Source organism: Salmo salar, chromosome 17 (genome assembly GCF_965601325.2).
Source record: "Salmo salar chromosome 17, fSalSal1, whole genome shotgun sequence".
Classification (NCBI taxonomy): Eukaryota; Metazoa; Chordata; class Actinopteri; order Salmoniformes; family Salmonidae; genus Salmo; species Salmo salar.
The window spans coordinates 73,594,525-73,621,904 of record NC_138307.1 but is presented as its reverse complement, the minus strand read 5'-3'; the positions used below and the strand labels follow the sequence as shown (position 1 = coordinate 73,621,904).

Below are 27,380 nucleotides of genomic sequence, written 5' to 3'. Positions count from 1 at the left end.
AGTGGCAAAGGTGTTTCCTCCTGCATGGGGGACTCCGGTGGCCCCCTGGTCAGTGATAAGAACAAGGTGTGGAGCCTGGTCGGTATTGTGTCCTGGGGCAGCAGTGGTGGCTCTACCTCTGCCCCCTCTGTGTACACCTGAGTCGCCGAGGTTCGCACCTGGGTGGACATGACCATGATGCTCAACATTTGCATTTGAGTCATTTAGCAGACGCTCTTATCCAGAGCGACTTACAGTAGTGAATGCATACATTTCATACATGTTTTTTTTTTTTCTGTGCTGGCCCCCCGTGGGAATCGAACCCACAACCCTGGTGTTGCAAACACCATGCTCTACCAACTAACAATGCCACAGCCTCCCTATCCAGAATAATATGTACTGCTACGCCATTCTAGGTTATGTATATCTATGCATCAGTGGAGGCTGCTGGGGGGAGGATGGCTCATAATAATGGTCAGAGTGAATGGAATGGCATTAAACGCATGGATGTGTTTGTTGCATTTGATACCATTCCACTGATTCCGCTCCAGACATTACCACGAGCCCGTCCTCCCCATATTAAACAGTATTTTTACTACTTGATGAATTTAAATGATGTGCACAAACAAACACACAGGTAGCTGAATAAACAATAGAATTGATCATCTAGAGTTTCTTGATCTTGTCCGACAGTCAGGACATGTCCTCTGTGTATATCTGTTTGTTAGTTAGTTAGTTTTGGGCTAGTGGAAGAGATGAGGGCCAATACACCACCCATAAGAGGTGAGTGATACCCAGTCCCAGTGCCAGTTGCCTTGGAATGCAAATGAAGACTAGACTGAACACTTAATGCATGCTGGGTAAATTAGCACACTCAATAATTATCGGAATAAAATAACTGCGGTTTTCAAAGGCAAAATTAGTGCAGTTTTACAGACGGGATATGCAGATTATCAAAAGCATTTAGATTGCATTTCTGAATATTCTTATAAGATATAAATATTCAGGTCATCTTGATGGTTCACAGGTCACTTCCTCCCAGATGGGGGAGAGACAGGAAAAGGAAGGACAGATGGAAGGAAGTTGGGAGAGAGAGGTTTTGGTGCCACTTGTGATGAGAACGTATTCCATTTTACAGAATAAATAAATCATTTATTAGACATAATTTCTCAGTTGGTTTCATTAGGGCCACTGAAGAGATCTTATCTTAGATTAAAACCGGGCAACACAGAGCCATACCCTTATCAATGCATGGTTGGCTTCCAAACTCCCAATGAAAGTGATAACGATCATTTGATGTAGCGTAGTGCTCCTGTTCAAATGACTTTTAGTCAAACTGACTGTCTAAGTCGTAACTGTGGACACTCTCTCTCCCTGGTAAATTAACAAGGCTTTGATTTTGAGGAGGTGCCAAGTCATTGTTGGCTACTAATTAACCAAACGTAGCAGGCGTAGAAAAGCACCTGAGCAGAGTCCCCACTTCCGTTTTTTAGGGGAAACGGAAGTTAGATTGAAAATTCTGTATCCCTGAAAACCAGAAACATCTGGTTTCTGACAACGCCGTTAAGGGTGGCTACAGATTAACCTCTGAGATACCCATTATGCATGGCTCTTCTTCTGCTGTATGCCACTGAGCTAAAGAAATACAATAGAGCTTCAATTAGCTAGGGAAGTACCACAGACCTTCAATGAGCTAGGGAAGTACCATAGAGCTTCAATGAGCTAGGGAAGTACCACAGAGCTTCAACGAGCTAGGGAAGTACGATAGAGCTTCAATGAGCTAGGGAAATACCATAGAGCTTCAATGAGATAGGGAAGTACCATAGAGCTTCAATGAGCTAGGGAAGTACCATAGAGCTTCAATGAGCTAGGCAAGTACCATAGAGCATCAATGAGCTAGGGAAGTACCATAGAGCTTCAATGAGCTAGGGAAGTACCATTGAGCCTCAATGAACTAGGGAAGTATCATAGAGCATCAAAGGGCTAGGGAAGTACCATAGAGCTTCAAAAACACACACAGGGCAATTTCCCATTATATCTAGCTGAGAGACCTGTTCATATGATTGTGCTAATGGAAGGTGCATGTATGCCATCTGACAGAGACGTAATAAAACCTCCGTAACCAACGATGCACCCCACTCACTCCTCTATCCTCTCTCCTCCCAGAATCCTTTGTGCGAGGGGTAAAGTAAATGGTCGGTTCACGTAAGGAAGACAGCCGCGGTGCCATGATTAATAGAAGCCATCATTCCCAGAGGATGAAGCCGCAACGTGGGCGCAACAGCTCTGCTCAAACCTTTCTCATCTTTTAACATGAACGTGCGTTGGATCTTTTCCCATTTTCTCCCTAAGTTTCATATTTCAGCTGGCCCTATTGTGAATAGGCATTAGTGTCAGGTTAACGGATGGGGTTTAAAGTTAGAGAGGGTCACAGGGCTAGATCACTAGCTACTGGTCTGTGGAACTGGTAGAAAGAGCTGGCGCTACACTAGCCTACAGTGCATTGAAATTGTACAGCAGCATGTGTTTCACTGAATTCAACTGACAGGGGACTGCACAGCACATGTTTCCCTGTGGCCCAATGCATCCCCTATAAAGTCTACTGGAACATAAAAGCCACAGTATATTCCTACCCTCTAGCGTTTATCTCAACCACGACCTTTAAGATATTTCCATGTGGAGAAAACATATGAGGTAAAGATACGCTGTACAATATGTCAGGTCACATTGATTAGGACATACATCACCGAGCGCAATCTAATGAACTGCGACAACGGCCTTGTGCATAGCATATGAGAGCTATATTGGAGAGGCATCGCTGTCCTATTAGATATGAGCTATGGTTATCTATTCACTTTGCCTCAACAGTGTCACAATTCTGAGGTCAGCCAATAGCTAATCCCTCCATGATCCACAACGGCAGATTCCTCTGTTGACAGTAGGTATGAAGATGTCCTCCGACGGTGACACACCCACACACGCCCTTTTAAACAAGGCTAAATCAGGGAGTGGGAATTTTATCTCTCGCTCTACCTCTCAAAGTAAAGACACACACACGCCTGCCTAGCGCCTTTACACAATCCCTTACCACATTGATAACTTCAGCTCTATCAATTGCTGTATACAGCTCATCTAAAGCGCAAAGGATAATCTAGACGGAACTGTCAATATCGTGATGAACTGAAGCCTGTGAGAAAAGACAGGAATGCTCATAGCATTACACATAGAAACATTGAAACACGACCGCTCAGAAACCTCAGAGTGGATTCACTTACAGACTATAGAGTGGATTCACTTACAGACTATAGAGTGCTATAGAGTGGATTCACCTACAGACTATAGAGTGGATTCACTTACAGACTATAGAGTGGATTCACCTACAGACTATAGAGTGGATTCACCTACAGACTATAGAGTGGATTCACTTACAGACTATAGAGTGGATTCACCTACAGACTATAGAGTGGATTCACTTACAGACTATAGAGTGGATTCACTTACAGACTATAGAGTGGATTCACTTACAGACTATAGAGTGGATTCACCTACAGACTATAGAGTGGATTCACCTACAGACTATAGAGTGGATTCACCTACAGACTATAGAGTGGATTCACATACAGACTATAGAGTGAATTCACTTACAGACTATAGAGTGGATTCACTTACAGACTATAGAGTGGATTCACTTACAGACTATAGAGTGGATTCACTTACAGACTATAGAGTGGATTCACCTACAGACTATAGAGTGGATTCACCTACAGACTATAGAGTGGATTCACTTACAGACTATAGAGTGGATTCACTTACAGACTATAGAGTGGATTCACTTACAGACTATAGAGTGGATTCACCTAAAGACTATAGAGTGGATTCACCTACAGACTATAGAGTGGATTCACCTACAGACTATAGAGTGGATTCACCTACAGACTATAGAGTGGATTCACCTACAGACTATAGAGTGGATTCACCTACAGACTATAGAGTGGATTCACTTACAGACTATAGAGTGGATTCACTTACAGACTATAGAGTGGATTCACCTACAGACTATAGAGTGGATTCACCTACAGACTATAGAGTGGATTCACCTACAGACTATAGAGTGGATTCACTTACAGACTATAGAGTGGATTCACTTACAGACTATAGAGTGGATTCACTTACAGACTATAGAGTGGATTCACTTACAGACTATAGAGTGGATTCACTTACAGACTATAGAGTGGATTCACCTACAGACTATAGAGTGGATTCACCTACAGACTATAGAGTGGATTCACCTACAGACTATAGAGTGGATTCACTTACAGACTATAGAGTGGATTCACTTACAGACTATAGAGTGGATTCACTTACAGACTATAGAGTGGATTCACTTACAGACTATAGAGTGGATTCACCTACAGACTATAGAGTGGATTCACTTACAGACTATAGAGTGGATTCACTTACAGACTATAGAGTGGATTCACTTACAGACTATAGAGTGGATTCACTTACAGACTATAGAGTGGATTCACTTACAGACACGACATACAGAAACATCTCCACAAGCAGCAACTCATAGTTCCCTTTCAACCAACTTCACAAAATAACACATCAAAACGTATGCAGGCAATAATACTAAGCATAGATGTGAAACTAGTTTGAATAAAGGCAGTCAATTACCAGTTCATGATGACATCAACACAGTCTCCTAATCCAACTACAGTAGCACGCTTGGCTTTAAATCAGAACAGAGAGCCAACAGGCACCGACACTCTACTCAGTACTGTACCTAGAGGGGTCTGGCTTGGCTTTCCCATAGAGCAGACGACTCTTTCTCTCCCGGGGCTTGGCAGTGGGCAGGCGCGAGCGCGAGACAAGGGGGTCAACTTGTTCACCATGGGACATGATGAGTTAAGTGGGAGGGATCGCCGATGCTGCCCCACTACCTTCTACAGTTCCAGCCCCAGAGGCTCCTGGATGTCGCGGGTCACCAATGGGGAGTTTCCCCCCAACATAGACGCACGCACACACGCACGCACGTACAGAGCACTTGGCCTGCTCACATTTACAGTTGCAGCACTGGGCTTTCTATAGCCAGCACCTGCTGCTGGAGCCCTGATCGGCCTCACTGGTGTCTGGGGGGGAGAGAGGAGGACGTGTGTGTGTGTGTGTGTGTGTGTGTGTGTGTGTGTGTGTGTGTGTGTGTGTGTGTGTGTGTGTGTGTGTGTGTGTGTGTGTGTGTGTGTGTGTGTGTGTGTGTGTGTGTGTGTGATTAAGTGAGTGAAAGATAATTGATAATTGCTTTATAAAAAGCAACACTGCATTGTTCGGTGGATCAGACTACATTGTCCTAGATTGTATTTTTGGTCAAGAGATCCAGACAGGGCTGGTCACGTCTGTGAAATCAAACAATGCTGTACGCAGGATGACGTTTATTGGGATGAGTCTTGTCCTTGATGCAAAACTTCTGCTAGATGGGGTAGCTGCAAAGTCAAAATTGGCTATACTGTAAAAATGCATGAAAACAAAAATGTGATTTTTAGTCTTCGATTAAGGTTAGGGTTAGGCATTAGGGTTAGCAGTGTGGTTAGGGTTAGGGTTAGGAATTAGGGTTAGCAGTGTGGTTAAAGTTAGGGTTAGCAGTGTGCTTAAGGTTAGGGTTAGACATTAGGGTTAGCAGTGTGCTTAAGGTTAGGGTTAGGCATTAGGGTTAGCAGTGTGGTTAGGGTTAGGGTTAGGCATTAGGGTTAGCAGTGTGGTTAAGGTTAGGGTTAGGCATTAGGGTTAGCAGTGTGGTTAGGGTTAGGGTTAGGCATTAGGGTTAGCAGTGTGGTTAAGGTTAGGGTTAGGCATTAGGGTTAGCAGTGTGCTTAAGGTTAGGGTTAGGCATTAGGGTTAGCAGTGTGCTTAAGGTTAGGGTTAGGCATTAGGGTTAGCAGTGTGCTTAAGGTTAGGGTTAAGGTTAGGTTCAATGACATTGTGGCTGTTCCAACTAGTGATTCATGATGAAAAATGCTAACCTGCATGTCATACGGGCAGACACTTTACAGCTCAAGCTAATTGGCTAATGTAACATGCCCTCATATTCCCCTACAGTTGAATATCTAAAAATCCTTCTTGTGTCGGTTCTGAACTATTTATGACAGACTGATAAATCATCCTGGTTTGGGTCAGAGTTTTGACACACACATACACACACATGCACATGCACACACACCGTATCTGGTTCTCCATTAAAACCACCACCACACTGACCACTTCTCTACTGGGAGAACAATGGCTTCCTGTAGCAGTGATGGGCTGTGGAGCATCACCTCTCGTGGGGTGTTGATTTAATAATCGCCCCCAGGGGAATGAGACGTTACTGGGCCTGGCAGACCTTGAGGAAACCCTGGCAGATCCTGGGTGTTGTTGCAAGCCAGCCCCATACATTTAACTATCCCTCTGGTTCCTGGCTCCTTATGGCCTCCTGGCCTACTTCTGCTGTGTGACCTCACCCAGGCCCGGCTTGTGGGACTGGGCGATCCTGCCATGGCGGTGGTAGTCTCGCTGGAATGCCAGCGTCGGCCTTGTACCAGGCCGGCAGGGGTATCGGACCCGCACCTGTCGCTTGTTGCTGCCTCTGACTGGGAGAGGTCCCAGGGAGCTGAGGCCCGAGAGGGAGGAATGAGGGGCAGCTGTGCCTCTCTGTGCACCCCTCCCACCCACAGCCATGCTAAAACCCCTAGACTCAGTTATTCAGTTATAGCCTCTCAAACTCTGCCCCTCCTTGCCTCTCTCCCTCCCTAGCGTTCCCCAGTCCTGACAGTGACCAGAGGATCAACACCGGGTACCTCAGAATACATCTGTACACCAGCAGCAGGCCAGACCAGGGCCTGGTTGGGATGGTTGGGAGGTGTAACCTGAGCTCGCCAGGGGAATGCCACCCATGTGTGGTACTTTAAACCTCTCTTTAGATGCTTCTCTCAGGCTGGGCTGTCTATTTACATCACATGGGCCTGGATCCCTTCCTGTTTTTATTGCTTAGTGGGCAGCGGCAGTGTCCACTTTCTGTCTACTTCTGCAAAGTGTTGAAATGTTCCTCTGTTAGCTCCTATCTGTTTATTAAATGGTAAAATGTCTGTCTAAACTACTGGCACACAGCTCGGACACCCATGCATACCCCACAAGACAGGCCTCAAGAGGTCTCTTCACAGTCCCCAAGTCCAAAACAGACTATAGGAGGCACAGTACTACATAGAGCCATGACTACATGGAACTCTATTCCAGTAAAATTTGCGTTAAAATTTGATTTAAAAAACACCTTACGGAACAGCGGGGACTGTGAAGCAACACAAACATAGGCACAGACACACACACACACGATAACATACGCACTATGCACACACATACACATGGATTTAGTACTGTAGATATGTGGTAGTGGTGGAGCAGGGGCCTGAGGGCACACAGTGTGTTGTGAAGTCTGTGAATGTATTGTAATGTTTTTAAAATTGTATAAACTGCCTTAATTTTGCTGGACCCCAGGAAGGGTAGCTGCTGCCTTGGCAGCAGCTAATGGGGATCCATAATAAATACAAATGGTGTGACAGTACATAGCAGGGACCTGTTTGGATGAGACAAGCTCAATTTGAACCATACACCAAAGTAAAAATATCCCAAGATCAAATGTGTTCAGAAACAAAATAACAAACCAGCATAGTGGCTGCAAATGTGACTAGAAAACCATTAGTAAGGAAAATGCAAAACTGACCCAAAATGTAGCATCTAGCGCCAACTTCACACGACGCCATTGAGATGTGAGGACAACTGAGCCTACCTGGACTGCATCTCTGGTTGCGTTTTGAGGGGGCTGGCCGGCGCCGCCCCGGTGGTCTGGTGTGTAAGCTCTACCAGAGACTGGTAGTACTGCTGCTGCTGTTGCTGCTGCTGCTTGTAGCGAGACAGGATGAAGAACAGTCCCAGGATGGTCTTTAGATTCCCATTCCGGATCTCTGACGGGTAGACAGGGGAACAGAGCACATCATTATCAGGAACGTGGGTTCAAATCTCGCTGCTGCCAACCACACAGAAATGTATGTACGCAGTACTATAATTGGTTTGGATAAAAGCGTCAGCTAGCTAAATGACATATATTACCGCCCTGTGTGATCCCTGGCTTGGCTCAGAGAAGACACAAACACACATCTGACAAGGGAAGTGAGTATCTTGTGTTGTTTTAGTCTCAAAATGAGGAAGTGAGACTGAAATAGTGAGTCAGGTACAGTGTGCTATTACTAACGGAACAAGTGGCTAATTTAATATTGATATTGACTATTTCACAGTTATTGCACTAGGGATTCACCTAAGACCACTGGCTGAGTGACTTCGTCCTCGTGAGAAATGGGTTCTGACTAGGTTGCACACATTCACTCTAAACTTACTCTAAAATGCTTTTAAAGTTCACTTCTCCCTGCAAAACAAAGGGAGCCTATCAACTGTGATATGATTCATCTGAAATCCAGGAATGAAAATGTATCTCTCGCTCAGCCCCCGTCATCGGAGCGCTAACGCATCCACTTGTGAAATGGCTTTTCATATCAGAATAGCTGACACAGACGCTGTTTGAAAGATTTCAACAGCTGACACAGCAGTTTACGTAAGGGGGCTCAACTTTCTTGGCCTGTTGTTTGCCGATTACAAAAAGTTGGAAAGATTAATCTTTACGTTTTCGATTTCAAACTCCAGGAAGCAGTCATTTATATTGTTACAGTGCAGCAGTCCAAACGGGCAGTATTCACTTGAAGAACGAAAACGTCCCACATTCATTCGGCAAAGCAATTTGTCACTGGCCAGAGAATAATTGGAGATTTACAGTGTAGAACACAATAGCAAAACAGAAATACAGGGCCTTTGAGGTTACTATTTGAAACATGAAGGGCCAGTTTCCCGGAATAAAAAACATGCTGAATGGAGAATCTCCATTGAAAGTGTTTACTAGTCCAGGACTAGGCTTAATCTGGTTCAAGGTAAACCATCCTAGAGTATGAGAAAGAAGCAGTCGACCATGTGAACATCTATTCATACTGTAAATACAGACATTTGATATCAATGTGACCAGTTGTCTCCTTGTGCTTCATTTGGATGTGGAACAAATTCATTAAACACAGATATCGCAGCAGGGTTGTCATTTAGAGAAAAACAAAACAGCTGCGATTCTGAGGAAAATGGAACTGAACTTGATCCAGATATCGGGTAACAGAGGGAGGTCAACCATGATAGGATTTCCTCTAACGCCAGCCTGCTCTTTACCAGCCTGCTTTACCAGCCTGCTCCCACTCCTTCTATTCAGCCTGCTTCCAGAGACCCTCTCCCTCAGAATTATCCAATTATGGTTAGTTATGCTAAGCTCCATTGGCCCCACCATACAGGAGCACATGTCTTGTGCCCAGTTTCAAAGCAACGTGGGCTAAGTGCTGTCAGCACTTCGGTGCCAGTCCTCCTTGTGCCACAGTCAGAGTATATGGGCCCCGCTTCGAGGGACTTTTAAGTGGTTAACACGGTTTCATTTAACCTTTTGTCTTTTTTGGGGGCGGATTTTACGAGCCACAAAGGACTTCGGAGGAGGTAGATGGAGGGTTCTGCTAGGCCTGAATGGTACTGGAAAAGTATTGAGGAATAATGGGACTGCTGAACTGCTCCCACCCAATTAATCTTTCCTGGATTTAATCCCCAGACGCGGGCTGATTTAGCCTTGGCCTCTTTCAATAACATTTGACCCTAACGACCAAGGCTGCGAACTTTGACTGTAGAGAAAGAGGAAGTTATACATTTCCCTTTCAAAAGTGACATGATCTGAGGTCTTTAACCTGTTGGGGCTAGGGGGCAGTATTTTCACGGCTGGATAAAAAAACATACCCGATTTAATCTGGTTACTAATCCTACCCAGTAACTAGAATATGCATATACTTATTATATATGGATAGAAAACACCCTAAAGTTTCTAAAACTGTTTGAATGGTGTCTGTGAGTATAACAGAACTCATTTGGCAGGCAAAACCCTGAGACATTTTCTGACAGGAAGTGGATACCTGATGTGTTGAATGACCTTTAAGCCTATGCCATTGAAACACACAGGGGTTGATTAATGTTTTGGCACTTCCTATTGCTTCCACTAGATGTCACCAGCCTTTACAAAGTGTTTTGAGTCTTTTACTGTGAGATCTGACCGAACAAGAGCCATGGAACGGTGATGGCCAATTAGACTCTGGCGCGCGAGTTCATGTTGGGTACCCTCGTTCCAATACGTTATAAAAGAGAATGCATTCGTCCACCTTGAATATTATTCATGTTCTGGTTAAAAAAGGCACTAATGATTTATGCTATACAACGTTTGACATGTTTGAACGAACGTAAATATATTTTTTCCCCTCGTTCATGACGAGAAGTCCGGCTGGCTTAGATCATGTGCTAACAACACGGATCTTTTTGGATATAAATGATGAGCTTTTTTGAACAAAACTACATTCGTTATGGACCTGGGATCCCGGGAAGTGACATCTGATGAAGAGAATCAAAGGTAATGGATTATTTACATAGTATTTTCGATTTTAGATCTCTCCAACATGGCCGTTTGTCTGTATAGCAAAGCATATTTTTCTGGGCGCAGTGCTCAGATTATTGCAAAGTGTGATTTCCCAGTAAGGTTATTTTTAAATCTGGCAAGTTGATTGCGTTCAAGAGATGTAAATCTATAATTCTTTAAATGACAATATAATATTTTACCAATGTTTTCTAATTTTAATTATTTAATTTGTGGTGCTGACTTGACTGCCGGTTATTGGAGTGAAACGATTTCCTCAACATCAATGCCATAGTAAAACGCTGTTTTTGGATATAAATATGAACTTGATAGAACTAAAAATGCCTGCATTGTCTAACATAATGTCCTAGGAGTGTCATCTGATGGAGATTGTAAAAGGTTAGTGCATCATTTTAGCTGGTTTTATGGTTTTGGTGACCCTGTCTTTGAATTGACAAAACATTACACACAGCTATTGTCAATGTACTCTCCTAACATAATCTAACTTTATGCTTTCGCCGTAAAACCTTTTTGAAATCGGACAACGTGGTTAGATTAAGGAGATGTTTATCTTTCAAAGGGTGTAAGATAGTTGTATGTTTGAAAAATTTGAATTTTGACATTTATTTGGTTTCAAATTTGCCGCTCTTTAAATGCACCTGCTGTTGATAGGGTGCACCACGGGTGGCACGCTAGCGTCCCACATAGCCCCAAGAAGTTAAACCTCGTATTCTACATTCTCTTCCCATTTCAGCTACTCTGTACCCCAACCAGCTGACAAATTGAATGTTGGGGATCAGGAGAGTGAGTATGGGTGTCCTCACTGATCCAGCAAGGAGAGGCAGTTAAGTGCTACCCACGCTAGGAAAAACAGGCCTATTCCAACAGGCATCTGTGCCCACAGAGATCAAGGAGTAAGTTTAGGCTCGTGTCACAGTCGTCACAGTGGGAGCAGGGCCCTGCCGTCCAGCTGGTTCTCCCTCACCGTACAGACCCTGCCACCACTTAACGACCTGCCACAGATAACCCCTCGCTGTACATGGCTATGAACTGCAGGAAGGACACTTTTAGAGGTTCACACCTGCTTTTAAAAGGTTTGGTTTAGACTAGAGCGAGTGACCCTTGAATAGATCTCAGCAGGCACGGATTAACCTATCTGCGGGTTAACTGGTGGAACTGAAAAGCGGGTGTTGAATACCCTGGCTGAACAAAAGAGTGCTGGACATTGGATGGTTGTTGTACCGTTTGTTGGCTGTTTTCTAGCATTGAACAGAAAATGAGGAAGTCCAGTTTTATTATGCTATGTATTAAGTCTTTGTTTGCTTGCTATGAAGTTATATCAGGGGTGTTTCCGGGACTTTGACGCATGCGACAAACAAGATCATTAAATCTGGCACATCTGAGGCTGAGGTCGCCCACAAGACGCCTTTCTGGAGTTTTTTTCCTAGAAGATTATTAGATTGTTTTCTTGGAAAAATCCTATACCCTCCAAGTACATCAAACGTCCCGTTTCTTTTCAAACTCCACGCCTCGTAAAAACTAAGCACAAGCGTATGGAGGCCTCAAAAGTCTGCAGAACCCACAGCTAATTCAATGAAGCATAGTCCTCACGAGCTTAGGGGTATATGGAATGGCTGGCCCACTCCTCATATACATGGTCCAGGGGGACAGAGACCCTTGTCTGGCCCACTCCTTATACACATGGCCCAGAGGGACAGAGACCCACGCCTGGCCCACTCCTCACACACATGGCCCAGGGGGACAGAGACCCACGCCTGGCCCACTCCTCATACACATGGCCCCAGAGGGACAGAGACCCACGCCTGGCCCACTCATCATATAGATGGTCGAGGGGGACAGAGACCCTTGTCTGGCCCACTACTTATACACATGGTCCAGGGGGACAGAGACCCTCGCCTGGCCCACTCCTCATACACATGGCCCAGGGGGACAGAGACCACTGCCTGGCCCACTCCATACACACATGGCCCAGAAGGACAGAGACCCACACCTGGCCCACTCCTCATTACATGGCCCAGGGGGACAGAGACCCATACCTGGCCCACTCCTCATACACATGGCCCAGGGGGACAGAAACCCACGCCTGGCCCACTCATACACATGGCCCAGGGGGACAGAGACTCATGCCTGGCCCACTCCTCATACACATGGCCCAGAGAGACAGAGACCCATGCCTGGCCCATTCCTCATACACATGGCCCAGGGAGACAGAGCCCCACACCTGGCCCACTCCTCATAACATGGTCCAGGGGGACAGAGATCCACGCCTGGCCCACTCCTCATACACATGGCCCAGGGGACAGAGACCCACGCCTGGCCCACTCCTCATACACATGGCCCAGGGGACAGAGACCCACGCCTGGCCCACTCCTCATACACATGGCCCAGGGGGACAGAGACCCACGCCTGGCCCACTCCTCATACACATGGCCCAGGGGAACAGAGACTCATGCCTGGCCCACTCCTCATACACATGGCCCAGGGAGACAGAGACTCATGCCTGGCCCACTCCTCATACACATGGCCCAGAGAGACAGAGACCCACGCCTGGCCCACTCCTCATACACATGGCCCAGAGGGACAGAAACCCAGGCCTGGCCCATTCCTCATACACATGGCCCAGGGAGACAGAGACCCACGCCTGGCCCACTCCTCATAACATGGTCCAGGGGGACAGAGATCCACGCCTGGCCCACTCCTCATACACATGGCCCAGGGGACAGAGACCCACGCCTGGCCCACTCCTCAAACACATGGCCCAGGGGGACAGAGACCCACGCCTGGCCCACTCCTCATACACATGGCCCAGGGGGACAAAGACCCACGCCTGGCCCACTTCTCATACACATGGCCCAGGGGGACAGAGACCCACGGCCATAAAAAAGTCATGCAAAGTGACCAAGAACAAGGCTGCAGAGCAGAGTAACCCAATAGCCTGTATATTTAGGTACCCTCTTCAATTCCAGACTGGCAAAGTCACTTTGCTGTTTTTAGGGGAACAGAATTTAGAGTAGCCGGTCAGAGTATTGGGACGGCTATTTCGGCTGTTCCGATAGGTCAAGGGCATCGTCACCTCCCCAAACTTTAGAGGGGAGTTAAACTGACGGGTCCAGGACAACAAACACTGGTCTTAAATAACAGTTGGCTAGTTACTGTGGGGCTACTTCAGACATTTTAACACCCATACGAGTAGGGCTGTATATCTGATTAATAGCAGCTTGTAGGAGGAGAGTAACCTCAAATGGGCCATTCATAAACCGTGCGTAGTTAGGCTGACCGATCCTGCTATAACTCTCAAGACACACTAACTTCCTTCCATCCTGTGGTAAATACGTCTTCTAGATCAGGATTTCTTAAACTTTTTCAGCTCGAGACCCAAATGAGAAATTCACCGTCCTTCCGTGACCCAATGACCCAAATCAAGAAGAAATATAAATATTTGTGGGCCCAGAGTCCAGTTGGGGTACCGACCCATAGTTTAAGAAACCGTACAAACACAGTCCTAGTTCCTAGCCTTGTCTCAAGCCACATGGGTTAACAATCATCATTATACATTCAACTTAATAAAAAAAGAAGAATTCAGTCTTACCTTCTGAGGAGAGCCCTTGTACATTCACTCCTCTGGCATCCAGGAAACTGAGGCAGGTGTCCAAATTCTCGGTCTGAGGACAGAGAGAATATGAGGAGATGAACAACAGTCAGTGGAGGAAAGCATGGTGGTTGTGGAGGACTGTCATGGAGTGGCTACTTCACATTCAATGTGCAGAATGTCTCAGGGGGATGGAGTTAGGGGCTGATCAACCCATTGGCCATAAAGCACCCATTGTCTGATTATGGCAGAGCCCGTTTGACCCGTACGTGACACAAGGAGTCAGCCGGGCCGTCTGACATAGTGACCACAGTGTGTCCCACCTACACAGCCCACAGCCCCAGCCCTGGACGATATGCAGTATGTATACAGTACAGCAGATGTGGCCCACTTGAGGCCAATTACGATACAATACACGGCTGACAGGCAGCACTAGAGTCAACAGCGATACTCAACTTCCCTCAGACTGACAAAGTTCTACTGAGTTCGAGGCACTGACCCTTTTATATATGAATCACTGTGCATTCCTTGAGAGTGGCTAACGCCTGCCACCGTTTGCATGGCGGGTAGTCTCAGCCCTCGGCACAGAGGGCTTTCATGAGAAGGTCACCACAGGGCAGAGAGCTCCACTGGGCCGTATTGTACTGGGGCTGTTGTGAGGGCGGGCTGGGCTGGCTGGCTAGGCTGGGCAGACAGGCGGCGTCCAGCAGCAGTGGAGTTTAACGGATTCCTTCTCCGTGCTGCTTCAGTCTCAACCCTAACCAGCCCTGAGGGGAAACGCCTCCTCCCCCAGAGGAACAGGGACACCATCTCAGTAGTCTGGTCTGGAGTCTGACCTAGACTGTTGACTAAATGACTGTAATGTAAATGTACGTCAGTGATGACATCAGACCTTAATAAGCCAATAGAGGAGGACCGCCGGGTGTCTCTGACGATGCCCTCTCTCTCGCCTGCCAGCCCTCTCAGATCCACACACATCTTGGTTGTGATTACAGTTCCGTTGTAAAGAGGGCACATTCTGTAGCGTATCAACATTGTACGGTGTCCAGCCCCAACCTGGCCCTGACCCGTCTCAGGGTGAAAGGAGGTGGATTTACAGCCAGTTGTACAGACGGATGGGTCTCGTCTGACTTCAATGTAATGTACCACTCCAGCCCTGCACCAGCCAGTGGTAGCATGCGACAGGGAGGATGGATGGCTGTTTACTCTGCCTGTATCAACAGGGTCGGGACCAGAACATGGGGATCACAGCCTGTTCATCTGCCTCCACAACACAAACAGAACTGGAAGGGAAAAAAGAGGCACAGATGTCGGGCTGTTCACATGTGGTATGTTCCACATATGTTTAGCCAGACACCCCCAACAACCTAACAGTTTGATTATACCCTTCTCTCGTAAAAATGTGTTTAAGACATTCATCTCAGCGTAGTGACGTGCTGAGCACCGTGCATTATGGTCATAATTTCCCAATTAAGTCTCGTCCAATTAAGTTGCTAGCTAGTGAAGTATCAAATACACATTCGTGTTGTTCCGTTGAGGGCGGTTGTGGGGGGAAAAAAAGGCTACCCAACAAATCCAGTTGCTCAAAGCATCTGTGGAAATTAGTGTCATATAAACACAGATGAAATGTAACTAACAGGACACGCATGGTATCACCTCAGCCTCCTTGGACTAATGTTTCAATAATTCTGTTTTAAATGGCTACTTTAAAAATATTTACAACGTCAAGTCAAATATCCACGGGTGCCTTCACGCAGCTCCGTGCATCTGTTAGCCAGGCAGGGAGAGGGGGAGGACAGAGACTAGAGAGGCAGGGCATGTTGAACAGGCGACACAAAGACAGAGGAGTCAACCCATAGGAAAACAGACAGTAGATCTGTCCGGGAGAGTGAGAGACCTGTATCCTGTCTGATCGTTTGGAGGCAATGTTCTGCAACTGACATTCTGACGTTCTCACCAGAGAGCTATTAGATCAGAGCTACCACTGATGATCTTCTGTCGGTCTTTAGATTTAAATGAGGTAAACAAAGCTGAATGGTCATTTAAAGAGTTGTTGGTAAGCGCAGACTTAATGTTCCACTGCTTTTTGGCTAAATAAACTGCAATTTTGGTGGGCGGTTTGGCTTTGTGATATATTTTAACGGCTTCTCGAGGAACTCGGATAATTTCTTGCTCCGATGTAAATTGACATTTTACAGATCCACATAAGTCATTAAAAGCAATTTGCAAATGGAACATTTTGATGAGGCACATTTCACCAAATTTGCACTTTCGGGAACTGACAAGAACACAAACATCCACCATCAGAAAATGACTGCTGATTTTAGGCAAGCACAATTGACATAATACTAAAGTCCTCTTGTTCAAGTTTATTGTTGTTGGAGTTATAATCATCGTAAATCAAACCATGTTTAATTCACACTGAACAGATCAAAATGAGGCTCTGATGCTGAATAAATGTTTGCAGTTTACTTTGCTCGCATCGCTCCCAAGTCCCAAAAATGTGTGTTGAGGCACTTTGGTTCTCTCTAACGGTTTCAAGTAACCGCCACATTTGGAAAGTGTTATCCCTCAGACAGGGGCGAAAATCTGATATCAACTTTGGAGGGGACAATTACATGAAATTTTCTCAAGAGCAATTCCTGAGGGGGACACCAAAAGTAGTGCTGTAACACATAGCCTACATTGTAATATGGTAAATGTATATTGAGGAACCAAAGAAATAAGGTGTTTGCCGTACTCCTAACTACCGGTACCCAAAACTACACAACTAATCACAACAGCAATACCATTGCCTTTAACAAATCTTAGTTCAGTCACCAGTTTAAGTTGAGAGTGGGGGTATCCATGGCATTTTCCAATTATGTTCCTATTTTACAAGTAAAAAACATTGAGAACCTTTCATAATGTTGCCAAACAAAGACTCAACAAACTTACCTGAGACTCCCTGTCTCTGCCAGTCTGTCCCTGCATATCTGTCCCCAACTCTGCTGTCTGTGTGCCATCTGTTGCCTGCTCTGCCTAATGACATCATTGTGAAACATTTCCATTAGAATTTCATTTATTTCTTATGAACATTTTATCAACTAGTCTTTGAGATATTAGGCTACTAGGGTTTTTACTTTGCGTTTTGGTGTGCTGAAAAATACTCTGTCTGTCTTTTATTTTTCTGCCATTTTTCTACCTGGCTGGCTGGCTACACACACACACACACACACAGTGTGTAGGTTATTTACAGTAGGAGATGGGCTTCTATCATCTTATCTTTTATCATTCTATTTGGGCTTCGATCTAAAAGGTAGCTAGCAAATGTGAAACGGATTAAAATGACAAGAGTTGACAGCTGTATGCGTTCACCATTTACACAACATATGCTGCAACCTTTTGTAATTTTAATAGTTTGTTTCATATTGGCTGGCTTCCAACAATAGCTGAATTTGCAAAGCTAGCGAGCACCAATTCCGTTTCAATGGTGTTTGCTATAATCTTTGCTAACCGGGTTAAATAAAGGTGAAATAAAATAAATAAATAAAAGTTCCCTTGCGACAATTTAGCTTTTGCAACGAGACCATTAAATATATTTAAGACAATGGTAGAAGAGAGTGTAGTTCTGTTCAGTTTGGACTTCATTTTATCGCTAACCTTATCACAGGGACTTTGAAGCACTAACTTACATCATCTGCATGCTGATCTTGGAATAAATTGACGATAGCAAAGATTCCATCTTTGACGAGGCCACATAAATGGAATAATTACTAGCTAGCTTAATAGTTAATATTTGCCCGCTAGCTCTGCATATTCAGCTAGTGTGTGTGCGCGATTGACTGGATTAACTTCACGTCAGTTACGTTCATTGAGTGCCTTTCAGACAGTGGATAACACCCCTCTGTTACCTTGCCAACTAAGGAACTGGCAGTGGATCAAACCATTGTGAGGCAAAGGGTGGGGGGGTCGCAATCTTTTGAAACTTAAAAACGCGCTATTAAGTGTCTATAATCAGCACAATTGCTTTCATTGCGTATTATTAATATTATTTAAATTACATAGTTATGTTTCAGTGATATATTGGGGGGGACAAATCATATTTTTCCCAGGATGGGGGGGTCGTGTCCCCCCCCGTCCCCCCCGGGATTTCCGCCCCTGCCCTCAGACATAACTGTCAAATACAAATGGGCCCACGCCTCAATTACAATTGATCTTCGCCAAAAGCAATCTGTTTCATAACAACTGTCATGCCCTGACCTGAGAGAGTCATTTTTCTCTGTTTGGTTAGGTCAGGGTGTGACATGGGGTGGGCATTCTATGTGTTGTATGTCTATGTTGTTTTTTCTTTATTGGCCGAGTATGGTTTCCAATCAGAGGCAGCTGTCATTCGTTGTCTCTGATTGGGAATCATACTTAGGCAGCCTTTTCCCCACCTGTGTTTGTGGGTTATTATTATTTCTGTGTGTGTACGCCACAGTTGTGTTACGTTTCATGCTGTTTACCTGTTTATTGTTTTGGTTCGGTTTTCTTCAAATAAAGATGTGGAATCACCGGCACGCTGCGCCTTGGCTCATATATGACAGGGAATTTGAAGATAGAGAACGTGACAACAACACAGAATACCTTACGTTGGTTCTTCAACACGGCTCAGAACAACACAGAATACCTTACGTTGGTGCTTCACCACGGCTCAAAACAACACAGAATACCTTACGTTGGTGCTTTACCACGGCTCAGAACAACACAGATACCTTACGTTGGTGCTTCACCAGGGCTCAGAACAACACAGAATACCTTACGTTGGTGCTTTACCACGGCTCAGAACAACACAGATACCTTACGTTGGTGCTTCACCACGGCTCAGAACAACACAGAATACCTTACGTTGGTGCTTCACCACGGCTCAGAACAACACAGAATACCTTACGTTGGTGCTTCACCACGGCTCAGAACAACACAGATACCTTACGTTGGTGCTTCACCACGGCTCAGAACAACACAGATACCTTACGTTGGTGCTTCACCACGGCTCAGAACAACACAGATACCTTACGTTGGTGCTTCACCACGGCTCAGAACAACACAGAATACCTTACGTTGGTGCTTTACCACGGCTCAGAACAACACAGATACCGTACGTTGGTGCTTCACCACGGCTCAGAACAGCTCAGAATACCTTACGTTGGTGCTTCACCACGGCTCAGAACAACACAGATACCGTACGTTGGTGCTTCACCACGGCTCAGAACAGCTCAGAATACCTTACGTTGGTGCTTCACCACGGCTCAGAACAGCTCAGAATACATTTCTCACTTTACCCTCAGAGAAGCCATGCTGCCTGTACTGCCACTAAGAGTGCTTCAAAACCTGGCAGGGACCTATGTAAGCGTTTTTACTTTACAAACCTGTTCCATTGAGTTTGAAAACTGTCAGAACAGAAGGGTGAACACAGCCCGGCTGTGGTGGTGATGGGAAATAAATTCCTGTGGGCCCAATGAGTGTAATGAGCAAGCCGATGATTTAGACTAGATGCTTTACAGCATGATGGTGCTTTAATCACTGTAGCCGGGCCTGGGCTTTGAACTCCACATGTTAACAGGCCGACGAGGCCTCCTCTCGCTCTGAAACTGAAAACAGCTGAGGGAAACAGAGGTTTTAGGGCGAGAAGAAACTTGACCAAGACCATTTATTTGTTTGGTCTTGATGTATTTGGCTCTTAAGGTGAGGTTTTCTGGTTTAAAGAGGCAATCTGCAGTTGAAACAACAAGGCATGCCCCTCCCCCCCGCCTCTGTTTTGGTAAAAAGCTGAAGGATAGGCCTGGAGAAATGGAACCACTCTCAAATTCACAGACAGAGCTATGGATGCAAGAACTGATCAAAGACATCACAATTATATTTTTAAGCATGTTTTGAGGGTTACAGTGTTTGTTTAGATTTACAATGTTTACAAACACTGGAATAAAACAAGCGTATATGTTGGGTTCTGAAGGGGTACGACAGTTGAAAGAAGGTCATGAGGCATTTAGAAGTTATATTCTTCAAGAATCAATAGGAATATCTCATTTATTTAGAAGTCCAAAAATGGATGTAGCAAACTACAGATTGCCCCTTTAAGGCTTTTTGTGAAGTATGTTACAGCAAAGGTGAGACAGTTGGTGCTTTCACTTTCTGCTGCCTGACACTTTTGAAACCAACCTGAAAGGAAGTGGCTCATGCTCTCCCCCAACGACACACCATCGTTCTCCATTAATGTACCCCCTCTTTTTCTTTCTCTCTCTTATCCCTCCTTCACCTCAGCAGTCAGCTCTATAGGGGGCTGACACGCTGCCTTTAACATCGATCTCCAACCCCCTTCAGAGCAGGCCCATCACCCTCCATGCATCCAAAGTGGGCGACAGCTGATAAGCCATGAATCAAAATGGAGTCGCTCAAGCGGTCTACTGCCATTGATGGGCACGGCTGGCACAAACGACGGCACATTACAGCAGAGGGGGCTTCTATACCACATCACCCCGGGGTAATCAAATCCAATGTAAGGAGCCGGCTCCAATCTAATATCAGTCAAGCTCTGGATAGCAGGTGTGTGAGGTTTAATCTAATAACAGTCAAGCTCTGGATGGTGGGTGTGTGAGGGTTAATCTAATATCAGTCAAGCTCTGGATAGCAGGTGTGTGAGGGTTAATCTAATATCAGTCAAGCTCTGGATAGCAGGTGTGTGAGGGTTAATCTAATATCAGTCAAGCTCTGGGGGGGGGAGGGTCCGCGCTCGGGCGGTGTGTGAGGGTTAATCTAATATCAGTCAAGCTCTGGATGGTGGGTGTGTGAGGGTTAATCTAATATCAGTCAAGCTCTGGATAGCAGGTGTGTGAGGGTTAATCTAATATCAGTCAAGCTCTGGATGGTGGGTGTGTGAGGGTTAATCTAATATCAATCAAGCTCTGGATAGCAGGTGTGTGAGGGTTAATCTAATATCAGTCAAGCTCTGGATGGTGGGTGTGTGAGGGTTAATCTAATATCAGTCAAGCTCTGGATGGTGGGTGTGTGAGGGTTAATCTAATATCAATCAAGCTCTGGATAGCAGGTGTGTGAGGGTTAATCTAATATCAGTCAAGCTCTGGATGGTGGGTGTGTGAGGGTTAATCTAATATCAGTCAAGCTCTGGATGGTGGGTGTGTGAGGGTTAATCTAATATCAGTCAAGCTCTGGATGGTGGGTGTGTGAGGGTTAATCTAATATCAGTCAAGCTCTGGATAGCGGGTGTGTGAGGGTTAATCTAATATCAGTCAAGCTCTGGATAGCAGGTGTGTGAGGGTTAATCTAATATCAGTCAAGCTCTGGATGGTGGGTGTGTGAGGGTTAATCTAATATCAGTCAAGCTCTGGATGGTGGGTGTGTGAGGGTTAATCTAATATCAGTCAAGCTCTGGATGGTGGGTGTGTGAGGGTTAATCTAATATCAGTCAAGCTCTGGATGGTGGGTGTGTGAGGATAAATGGGGTTGTTGCATATTTTAGTTACTCAATATAGATTTTGGGTGACAGTCCTAATCATCTCCAATGACTGGTTCTTTCATACGGCTGTCAGAGAGGGCAGGTTTTACACAAACCTTGGGAAATATACCGTCTCTCTCCTATGTTAATGAACTTGTGTTTTATTTCATTTCCCCTGTTCCTCAGTGTAAAGAGGACTTCATTAATAGTTGTTAGTTATTTCGCAGCTTTAGCAGAGCGGGCAAGCTTCTTATTGGGGTTGGAGAATTCCTACATTGAATTGTCTTGCTGTATGTTTTCAAATGATATCAAAGAGGACTTTATTCCACCATTGTATTCATTTTCTTGAAGACGAATACAGAAACACAGGGAACTCTGGTCTGCAAAAATACAACCCTGTTCAAAAATACACAAATAGAATAGCCAAGAGGAATTTTTTCAGCCATTAAAATTCATTCAGCATTAGTATAATCCGTCAACCAGTAGTATCCACAGCTTGGTAGCTAAGAATTCACCCCTACCACTATGACTTCCTCATACGTGTGCCCAGCAGTGCAACAATGCAGGCGGAAGTTGCTGTCGACAGGCTACAATGGGAGCTCTGTCTATCGTGTCTGAGGTTCATCACAGAGGGGACCAGCAGGGTCAAGTGTTGGCATCTGAAAATGTCCGTCTACATAACCTGCTGGCCAGTCAAGTAGCAAGGTGGGAAATGCCTTCACAGCTCGCACCATTTCCTGCCACCGACGACCTCTCACGACCCCCATACCTACCGAGCCAAACTAAACTGTGGGTGCATCCCAAATAGCATCTCTATTACATAAATAGTGCACTACGTTTGACCAGGGTGCCATTTAGGATGAATCCCATGTCTCTGCGCCAGGGCTGAGACTTTAGAGGAAAGGACATTGTGACGATCCTCACAATTGATTGAAACTGTGACACTACACCTATCACACTGAAGGTGATTGAGAGGGTGGCTGTGTCGAGACAGTTAAGGAAGAATGGAACGAAATAAAAGTCGCAAGGAAAAGTGAAGGGTCTTTTTCAGAGCTGAAATCTCTTGGAGCGTAAATGGACTGTCCATAAAAAAAGTATTTTGGGAAGTGTACCATATTTATAGAGAACACGAGGGAAAGCGAGATGGAGGCAAAGAGGGAGAGAGAGAAAGAGAGAGTGACAGACAGATGGAGGCGGTCAGGAACTTTAGCTTTGTCAGAGAGAGAACAGAGATAGATCAAAGGTTAGCAATCCCCTGGCAGAACCTTTTTAACAAGTCAGATTTTTCCCCTTTTAACAGGACATCTGTCGAGCCCTCTTTTTTATAATGAGGGATTAAAAGGGTCCATGTGGGGTACAACTGGGACATAACAGGCCTGTAGGTGTTCCCTCGTCAGTTCTAGAATAGTCTACTGTGTAGACACATGAAAGGGTTGGCCCCACCCCCCAAAAAATGGTCCTCCCATGGCCTGGACTTCATGGAGGAAGAATGGAAATTGGATGAGGGTTTGGAGCAAATCCATGGCAATGAGCAATGAGATAGAAACTCAAACAGAGATGCACAGCTTCAATCCTCCACAGACCAGCTGATTGTCATTCATTTAACTAGGCACATATTTCTACCTGGGGGAGGTGCGTGCGCTGCCAATGGATAACATTCATCATGTAAGTGGGAGAGAGAAAGGAAAAGCAGCAGGACTGTAGAATACGACGGCCAGAGTTGTGACTAGAGAATGATTCTATCCAACTCCATTTATAAATGGTGAAAACACTGTTCCAACTATCCAGCTGCTCACGGCAACTTCAGGTCAATGATCTATTCCAGGGGAATTCAACTCTTACCCTACGAGGTCCAGGGTACTGCTGGTTTTTCTGTTCAACCTGATAATTCATTGCACCGAGCTGGTATCCCAGGTCTAAATCAGGGGAACAGTAACAACAAGTAGGGGAACAGGCTTTGAGGTCCAGATTTGAATGAGAGGGATATATGTCATCATAGTGACACCCAGGGACACTCCCCAGCCTCACGTCATGAACCTTCGTATGTCACATCATTACCAGACCAACTGATCTCATCTCACAAGGATAGGCTTGACAGCTGGAGCTGGTGAATCCAATAACCAACCGGTACAATAAAACAGGGCAGATGTTGAACAGTGTAGCCACAAAGGAACTCACGCCTACACTTCACACCAGGTATACATGATCCATCTAAGAGTGCTAATACCAGACGGTATTAACACTGACAGTGTCGGGCGAATGAGGTTAATGGGATGGGCGCGTGCTGCGTGTCCCTCATCCGTCCGTCTTGTGCACTGCCAACAGATTGGCCACAGATGGCGCCGGGCTGCTTCACGAGTCCTTTAACCAACACCTAACTCTGTTATACCTTCCATGTGACCATTGGACCATGTGACGGGAGAAGGAACCAACCAACCTCACTTCAACTGACTAATGCAGCCTGAGGCTCTCTCTGAAGGAAAAGACTAGGTTAAAGTGCTGCTCGGGGAAAGCCGGCATCACTGCCTCAAGTCTCTGTAAAAATAAAGATAATCACTTTATTATCCCCACGGGGAAAGTTTGTTTACGGCGCTGTGCATACATTAAAACACATCACCAAGCATAGACGAAGGACATATGGAAACAATTACAGACAACTAATTCAATCAGAATAGCGATTCTATGATTCATCTTTAAAACTACACATCAGTACAGTGCCAACCACAGGAACACCGGGGCTTGTTAGACTCCAGAAACTTCAGAAGGACAGTGAACTGAGCACACGTCATGTCTACGTTCCGCTGATGTGTGCTGCGGTGGACTAACGACGCCATAAATGAGCTTTATTTTTCTGCTGAACAGAGCCTTTTACGATCCAGGCTGTCATTCCCTGTCAGACCATCATTTCTTCACCAACGACTAAAGAAGAAGAAGACTGCTCCGTTCAAGGGCCCTGTTTGTTCATATCTAATTCCCCTGGCTACTCCATATACAATTAGAGAAGTGTCGCTGTCAGAAAGCCTTAGATGTAACAGTGGAAGAGAAGCGTGAAACATGCTGTGAGATGAAAGAGACGCTTAAAAGACGCGGAGCTCCGACGTGGTGTCTTAATGAACAGCGTGTGAGTTCCTCCCCACATGGCTAACCCAGTGTAAAGAGACATAATCAGACTGTAATCCCTTTACACTGCCTTGTCCTTGAGAGAATCTCAATTGCATTTTCTTGATTCCTCGCATCCTCTCTCCTCGCCTCCTTCTCAAAACCCATTGGATGAAATGAGCAGAGGAACCTCCCCTCTGACCATCTCATCTAATGGGTTTTGAGGAGACCAAAAACAAAACACCCAGGAAAAATGTACTTACTATGACTGTGATATGTGGTTTCCCCACCAAACTATCTTAAGATGAATGCACTAACTGTAAGTGACTCTGAACGGCTGCTATATGACTCAAATGTAAATGAGAGAGGATGTGCTAGGAAACACATTTGAGATTCTTCTCTTGTTTGGCTCAGCCTGCCTCTGAAAAGCGGTCGTCCAGTCTCCCCACTGAGACTATATTGTACTGTGGGTCAGGATGTGGTCTACAGAAACTCTGTCTCAGTTCCCAGCAAACCCAACCCCAAACACACCAAGCGGCATGTTTGGAGAAAGACTTGCTCGGAATTCCAGAATCGACCACCGAGAATGGCATGCCCCTTGGAATCGCTACCATCCCTCACATGTAAAGTATTCAAGGTTTCCTCCCACATTTTCTCACCCCTGGTACCCCCAGTTGGCAGGGATGCCATACCTCTTGCTCTTTCACTAATGGAGAACAAACGTGTTGGGGTCAGTTGATGTTCACTACTGGCTGGCTGGCCTTAGACGAGCGCTTAGCCACGTTCTCTTCCAGCCAGATCAACTAGCCGACCTGAGCAGAGTCAGATCAATGGGAGAGAGTCTATTGTGCAATTTAGTCGGTGAAGTATAGCTCGAGCCGTGTTGGAGAGAAGACTGTTCCTCCTACTTCCTCAGACAATAAGAGATGCTCCTCACCTGCTGAAAATAGTTTCTTCAGTGTTGTTCAGCTACGCAGCTACAATCTCCAAAAGCTCAATGAACAAGACTTAAGGAATGAGTCATTTCTCCGCTCAGTAGCGGTGATATAGATGGACTGACTCACTTTACATTACAGAGCCCTTAGTACAGTGTAATTACTCCAGTTAGTAATGTAATTACTCATTTTTACACTGTATTTCACCCTGTAGCTTAGGGTAAGGGTTGCTGCTGTAAGTCCTATGAAATAATGAGTAACTACAATATTATTAAATTGTACTTAAGAGATTTTACACAGTGATAGCAACACTAACGTAACGTGTTACGGAATTGGACGTTTGCCTAATATGGATATCCGTAGGTAGTCACTGCAATGCCATGTTAGCAGTGTTCAATTTCCTTCTTCAGTATCCCTCACATCATCCCATCCTGTCAATCGTCCACTATCAAGCTGAATGGTATGTAAAGCCAGTCAGGTCCCACTCACAGCACCTACGCTTCCCATCAACAGTTGAATGCAGGGCTCTCCAACCCTGTTCCTCGAGAGCTACCGTCCTGTAGGTTTTAACTCCAACCCTGTTCCTGCAGAGCTACCATCCTGTAGGTTTTAACTCCAACCCTGTTCCTGGAGAGCTACCGTCCTGTAGGTTTTAACTCCAACCCTGTTCCTGCAGAGCTACCATCCTGTAGGTTTTAACCCCAACCCTGTTCCTGGAGAGCTATCGTCCTGTAGGTTTTAACTCCAACCCTGTTCCTGGAGAGCTACCGTCCTGTAGGTTTTAACTCCAACCCTGTTCCTGCAGAGCTACCATCCTGTAGGTTTTAACTCCAACCCTGTTCCTGGAGAGCTATCGTCCTGTAGGTTTTAACTTCAACCCTGTTCCTGCAGAGCTACCCTCCTGTAGGTTTTAACTTCAACCCTGTTCCTGGAGAGCTACCCTCCTGTAGGTTTTAACTTCAACCCTGTTCCTGGAGAGCTACCCTCCTGTAGGTTTTAACTTCAACCCTGTTCCTGGAGAGCTACCCTCCTGTAGGTTTTAACTTCAACCCTGTTCCTGGAGAGCTACCCTCCTGTAGGTTTTAACTTCAACCCTAACCTAGCACACCTGATTCTAATCATTAGCTGGTTGATAATATGAATCAGGTTAGTTACAGCTGGGGTTGAAGTTAAAACCTACAGGAGGGTATCTCTCCAGGGTCAGGGTTGGAGAACCCAGGTTTACTGACTCATATTAGCTCGATCACACAGACAACACCGGAGAGGCACATAGCATCTACTGCCAACCCAGCACAACATGCAGTACATGTACACCTACATTCACTAACAAACTGTTCCTAGTCTGCAGCGATAAAACACACTCTGAAAACCTGTCTGCCACATCATCTCCAATTATCCTCTGTTACCTCAGTTGTTCCTGAATTGCCCTTTGACCCTCAGTGGCTTCCCTTAAATCCACCCAGTTCTGAGGACCAGTGTTTTCCTCTCTCCAGAGCTGCTCAGTGCAACACGGCTCCACCAGTGTGTCAGATGTTCCCTCTGCTCATGTCCCCCATATACCCTGAGCCACAAGCAGACGTGTTTCCTCAAAGTCAAGTTCCCCTCCCCACCACAGGGGCTGGCACGGCCTCTGAGGCTCATGCTGGATCAATGGGCTTTGAGTGACTGAGACAAAGAGTGAACACACACACACACACACACACACACACACACACACACACACAC

General features: G+C 45.6%; 1 protein-coding gene across 17 annotated transcripts in view; it reads right to left on the bottom strand.

Annotated features, from left to right (window-relative positions):
• LOC106576581 (neuron navigator 3) overlaps nucleotides 1-27,380 on the bottom strand; it is a 226,349-nt gene that overhangs the window by 127,014 nt on the left and 71,955 nt on the right. For 15 of the 17 annotated variants that reach the window (XM_082964081.1, XM_082964077.1, XM_082964078.1 and 12 more), the window contains exons 4-5: nucleotides 14,148-14,220; nucleotides 7,796-7,970 (exon numbers count right to left, since the gene is read on the bottom strand). In XM_082964081.1, coding sequence (XP_082820207.1) covers nucleotides 7,796-7,970; nucleotides 14,148-14,220 — 248 coding nt within the window. Of the gene's footprint in view, nucleotides 1-4,656; nucleotides 4,911-7,795; nucleotides 7,971-14,147; nucleotides 14,221-27,380 lie in introns of those variants that run through there. The other 2 variants (XM_082964090.1, XM_082964091.1) reach the window with 2 other exon arrangements.